The 5,695-nt window shown below is 41.3% G+C and overlaps 1 protein-coding gene across 1 annotated transcript; it reads left to right on the top strand.

Moving 5' to 3' along the window:
• The first annotated feature begins 219 nt into the window (after nt 1-219).
• Nucleotides 220-2,786, top strand: LOC108978216 (myosin-9). Its single transcript, XM_018948371.1, has 8 exons — nt 220-307; nt 386-843; nt 900-1,085; nt 1,162-1,667; nt 1,736-1,988; nt 2,209-2,295; nt 2,377-2,539; nt 2,656-2,786. Exons 1-8 carry the CDS (start codon nt 220-222, stop codon nt 2,784-2,786), a joined length of 1,872 nt encoding a protein of 623 aa, XP_018803916.1.
• Nucleotides 2,787-5,695: the final 2,909 nt, after the last annotated feature.

Below are 5,695 nucleotides of genomic sequence, written 5' to 3'. Positions count from 1 at the left end.
TCAAAGTCTTCACATATGAACATTTGAAAACCCAGTTATTTATTAGCGATTTGGTAAATCTAACAGAATTGCCAATGCACTGGATATGCTGTAACACTGTTTCCATTTCCACTGTTGCTACAACAAATTTTCACGTTGCCAAGACAAAGCAAATCAACAAACTACATCATTGATTTCCCGAATTCGCACTGTGTTGCATGAAAGTGGGAAAATGAAAAAATGCCGCTACGCACAGCAGCGGAAGTAGATAAAATTGGTGAAATAAATGACAAAATCGCCGAATTAAAGAAGCGCATACTGCTAGCAGGTTAGTAGTTAAATAAAAAAAAGACAGGGTTTCTCCATGCATACAAGTACATATCATCCGCATACGCCGCACTTCTAGAGGGTCAAAAGACAGCCAATGCCGCCGAATGGCAGAAGCAAAATCGCATAAACCGTGAAACTATCACAACGCTGAAGAAGGAAATCAAAGAGCTGACACACAAATGCGGCCAACTGCGCAATCCACTGCAGCGCGCCGTGGTCATCAAAGAGGAGCCGGCCACAACGCAGGAGGTGCGAAAGAAGGCGAGTAGCGCCACGACAACTGCGATTGCGGTGGGCAAAATGAGTTACCCGATTGGTGCACGAAGCATCGACGATGCCATCTTTCTGACCGACTTGAAACTCACCGAACAACGCAAGCAACTGGATCTGCTGCGACATCGCTTCAGATGTCGCAAGGAACGCTTGGCAAAGCTCGTGCAACAATATCGCGGGCTGAATGCGGCAAAAACAGCGCAGGCACAGAATTTGGGCGAGAAGCCGCCAGAAACGTTGGAGGAGGACGCCAATAGAAAGGTTTGTGTACATGTATGATACCAAGAGCTGCTCTCAGAGTATTTTCTGCCAAACAGTTGGTTTGTCAGCTGGAGAACGAGATACATCGCACCAATGTTCAGTGGATGGAAGCCGAGCACATACGCAAGAAATATCGCTCCATTGAGGCTTCGCTGATGAACGATGCTGAGCGCTTTGAACGTAGCTTACGTGAGTTGGAGGCAGCGCTGAAGGAGCAGCAGGCAGAGATTGACAGGTTGCAGGTAAATTAGTAGCTATCATGTAGAACTTCCGAGATGGATACAGTATTATATCGTAATGCTCTCTTATCTACACCAGCAAGTGCACAACGAGGCCATTACAATGCGCGACGCTGCCAAAGCTATACTACAACGCCAGGAGCAGCAAGCGCATCTGTCACAAAAGACGCGTGAGCGGCAAGCGCTCGACTTCCGTAAGCAGGTTGAAGCACGCAAGATGGAGTTGGAGCGCATCGGACGTAAACTCTTCGTTGAGAACAAAACGCTGGTACATCAAGACAGTCTCGGTTCGAACTCCGGTGATCAGCTTACTGCAAAAACTGAGACCGAGATAGATGAGAATACGCAGTTACAAAACTTGACTGGCGAAATGGAGAATCTCTTCAAACAACTAATGGAAGTAAGTGGTGCCACGACCCCTGCTGAAGTCTATGATCGCTTTTGCTCGCAAAAAGAATCCGCTTCCCGCTTGTCTTACTTGCGTAATGCGGCAGAGAAAGAGAAAGCTCAACTGGAAGCGCAGAGAGAGCAATTAACACTCTCACTGGAGGCAATGAAGTTCTCCGATGGCAAAGAGAGTGAAGTGTAAGTATTGAGGGGAAATTGCCAGTGTTGGCGTTTTGCTAAAAAACTTATTATTATTTTTCTTGTAGCAACCAAGAAGTCATCGAGCAAATCAAATTAAAAATTTCCGAATTAGACGCTGAACGTCAGAAGAACTCGGAAGCCTCTGAGCATACGCTCACGGTTTTGCAGTTTATCAAAGAGCATTTAAGCGAAATGATATTCAAGTTGCAAGAAGTCGATGAGAGTCATATTAATTTGAAACCGAAGGGCCTTTATATACATGTAGAAACTTTACCGAACTTCTTGGCGAACGAAGCAGCAGATGATGACTTCATAGAGGTTCGTAAAGATTGAAAATTATAAAAAGGGCTTTTAAAGAAACTGCAGCACTTACAACTGTATTGACTTTCTTCGACATAAATCTGGCGAATATTTTGCTTTTATCACATTAAATATCATAAAATGTAGCCTTCTTTTAGGGTTGTGTGTTGTCCTTAGCACAGATTCAAACCGGAGACCTTAATTTTTAACACGATTTATCTTTCACTAATTTCTGCAGATTTTGAAATTCAAACTACAACGTTGCCAAGAGATAAGTAAACCATCGGACATTGGCCCACCAGAAGTGCCGAGATTGGAGCTTGAGGTGAAGCTGATGACAATATATTTAACTCTTTTTAACTGAAATTTACTCTCCAACCTTTATTTTTACTTATCAAAAACGTAGAGCGATGAAGTTTACCCACCGTCTGAGGCGCCTAAGTCACCCACCGTCGCCGAGGGTGAGAAGCCACAACCAATGCCACTTTGCTATTACAATCTGCTCGCCGGACGCGCTCAACGCACAACTGGCACATCCTCTTCTTCGCCCGAACAAGCACCGGCCGCAGGTATGCCATGTGTGCCACACATAAAATCCCAATTTTCATGCACCAATTTTTATAAGTCAAAATTACCAATTAACTTGCTATGCATTACGAACTTTTTCTCTCCAACCGACACACAGCTGCTGCGCCCGACGAGGAGAGTGAGGTGCCGACACGTCAATACCTGAAACGCCAGTCAGTGCTGCTTGTGGATACCAAGTCGAGACGCAAACCCTTCCGACCAACGCCAGCGACGCGCGGCAGGAAGTAAAACGCAGTCAGCAAAGCAACAAAAAGATCTAAGTGAATGATAAAAAAAATTTTAAAATAAAATATAATTGAAGTGAAATATACCAAGAATGAATTCAATTTGCAACGCCACTCAAGTGTATAACGCAACAAGCAACAGCGCTGCCTGCTGGGCGTTTACTGAAGTTGCGGCAACGTGCACTGACTTCAAGTGAAGCGTAGCGGCACAAAATGCCAGCTCAACCGCCATTCATGTCCATCTTAATTAAATACAAAAAAAGAAATGTACACGAAATGCTGCCCAAAAGTATGCAACAATCCCAAAAGTGTGCTTTAAAATTTAATCTCGCATTGTAGAGCTCAAACCACAGATTTTCATGCAGAGAGCTTGTGAATGCCAACGAGGAATAAATGCACTTTTTGAACAATTCGCTGTTGCTTTTGTTATTGGTGCTTTTGGTGCATGATCCCGCCGGCAACGTATTCAATTTCGTGTTGTTAATAATGTGATTGTTGTTGTTGTTGCACGCTATGCTCATGCTTAATGACTACTACATGAGTGGACCGGTCGACACACACAGCCGCCGTGTACTGCGCCCTTGCCACGTTCAAAGTCAAAACAGTAAATGCACTAATAATGTTAAGTCAAAGTAGGAACATGGCCACAACTACTGGAAGCTAGTAGTAGCGCGCGACGAAGAGAAACGACCATGCGCCCGACGGTATGCTATGAAAAATTTCATTTTTTCATTACTGCCACTGCCGCTCTTGTCTCAAAATATGCAATATGCAACTGAACAACACAGTTAGTTGAGTCCATAATGGGTACGAGTGGTGGCTTCTAAGGGCGCTGAGGCAAAACGGCATAAAGAAATAAATATAGCGAATTCAAAAGAGATAAAAGGAATAACATGAAAGGATTTTGTGGTGTACATATTTCATGTATGTTCGCTGTTGTTGTTGAAATAGTTGTTGTTATTGTTGTCATTGCTATTACAGTTGCCTTTGTTGTTGTTATTGCAATTGTTGTTCCAACTGTTGAACTTGTTAAGTGCGGAAAACAAGAAGGCAGGTAACAGTCGGCACGACCATTAGCAAATCCACGCTCACACATACACATGCACACACATAATTGTATATTTATGTTGCCAACTGCCGGTTGCTACTTAGAAACAGTACACATACATACATACATGCACACATAATGCCATGCCACCAAACCAGTATTTTGGCTTTCAGCTGTCAAGCTACCCACCAACCAAAGCAAACCAACTGCCATAAGCCACACATACATGCATAACCAAGCATATTTGCGGGCATATGTATGTGACATAAGGTAGCGTTGTTAACACGCACATACATGCTGCATATGTATTAGTAGTTGGTGTATGAGATTGAAGACAACAAACGTCATGTTAGCATATAATTTGCTAATGTTTACTTGACCGCCCCTAATTGCATGCTAAGTATTTTTGCATATGCCTGGAATATTTAATTGCCAACTCGACACTCGAGCCCGGCTTGTAGCACATACATACACATGCATAAGCACACACGTGTTCAAGTATGCACGCATGGCAGCAGTGGATTGTGTTGAGATGCGAATTTCATTCAGCAAAGCGTCAGCAATGACCGTCACGTTGACAAGTGGGCAAGTGAATTCTACCAAAGGGGTGATCATCTGCTTAAGCTGAGGTGTTTTTCCAAATGCCGGGCGATACATATTTGTATAGAATACAGTAAAAATATATATTCACATATAGAAATATCTTCTAGTTGTAGGAGTTGTTATTTTTCGATTTCAACTGTTCTTGCAGACATTAGTTGAACGAGGACTAGAGTTTTTAATGACGGTTAAAAGGGAATACGAATGATTGCAGTTTCGAAAATGACCAGATACTAATTTGTCTTATTTGTGGCAACTCTATAATAGAGGAAGGATATACAGTCGAAGTATCGAGGTCCAAGACCGCCTGCACGCCGACTATTCACGTCGCTCAGTCAGCTTTAGATACATTTGCTTCAAAGAAGGTACTATTATTTTGAGGGTTGTACGATTCAGACAAAGCAATCTATCTCGCTTTGCTGACATAAATTTAATTGAACATTTTCCTATTTTTTGGAGTCAAAAATGCACTTTTTTTAAACCTCTGCCATTTTTAAAATTTTCAAATATTATGTCTGGCTATGAAAACTCGAATAAGTAAATTTTCATTATCTGGTTTATTACTTCCAACACTGAAGTCAATTGCCAAGATGCCTGCAGTGATGGCATTCAAGGAAAATTTGAGAAAATTCATTAACATTTGGATAATCTTAAAAAGAATATTTTTCGTGAAAAGAATTCAGAAATCAAAGGAATTAATCGAAATGACCAAACTAGACAAAAACATCGCATTTTTTAATGAAAGAATTTTGGATAATTTTCTTTTAATATGATTACAGTGTTTTCAAGATAAGAACGAACCCACCTACACACTTGAAAGACTCTGATGGAATTTGGTATCCAAATCTCTCAAGATTTCAGTTGTATCGGGATAAACTGTTTCCAATGAAAATATTATATTTTAAAAGATTTAAAACCATATTCAATTCTATGAAAAATTCTCCAGTCCTGAAAAATTTCTCGCGCGAATTTTGAACTTCGTTTTTCTGGAATGGCAGCTCACTCAGCGGCATCAATCGCCGTAAACCATGAACAGCTTCTAGTCGGTTATGCTTACTTTTCATTGTATGACTTATTTAGTTATTCATGATTGTTGTTGTGTTTGCTTTGACTTGAAATAGAGCATAAAAAATAAAAGCGGAAAATTGCACTGTTTGACGATGTGTGTGTGTCAATTAAACATTTGTTTAAGATTTCCAGATTTAAAGGTTTTTGTAATCATGCTGCTACGCAAGAGAAGTAACTCAGTGACTACTCACCAAATG

Source organism: Bactrocera latifrons, unplaced genomic scaffold (assembly GCF_001853355.1).
Source record: "Bactrocera latifrons isolate USDA-ARS-PBARC rearing strain unplaced genomic scaffold, ASM185335v1 scaffold_12, whole genome shotgun sequence".
In the NCBI taxonomy this organism is placed as follows: Eukaryota; Metazoa; Arthropoda; class Insecta; order Diptera; family Tephritidae; genus Bactrocera; species Bactrocera latifrons.
This window is presented reverse-complemented; position numbering and strand designations above follow the sequence as displayed.

Coding starts and splice junctions, on each gene's coding strand:
- LOC108978216 (XM_018948371.1), top strand. CDS start 220: ATGCCGCTACGCACAGCAGCGGAAGTAGATAAAATTGGTGAAATAAAT. Junction 1,668..1,735: donor GATGGCAAAGAGAGTGAAGT/GTAAGTATTGAG, acceptor TTTTTCTTGTAG/CAACCAAGAAGTCATCGAGC. Junction 1,989..2,208: donor CAGATGATGACTTCATAGAG/GTTCGTAAAGAT, acceptor TAATTTCTGCAG/ATTTTGAAATTCAAACTACA.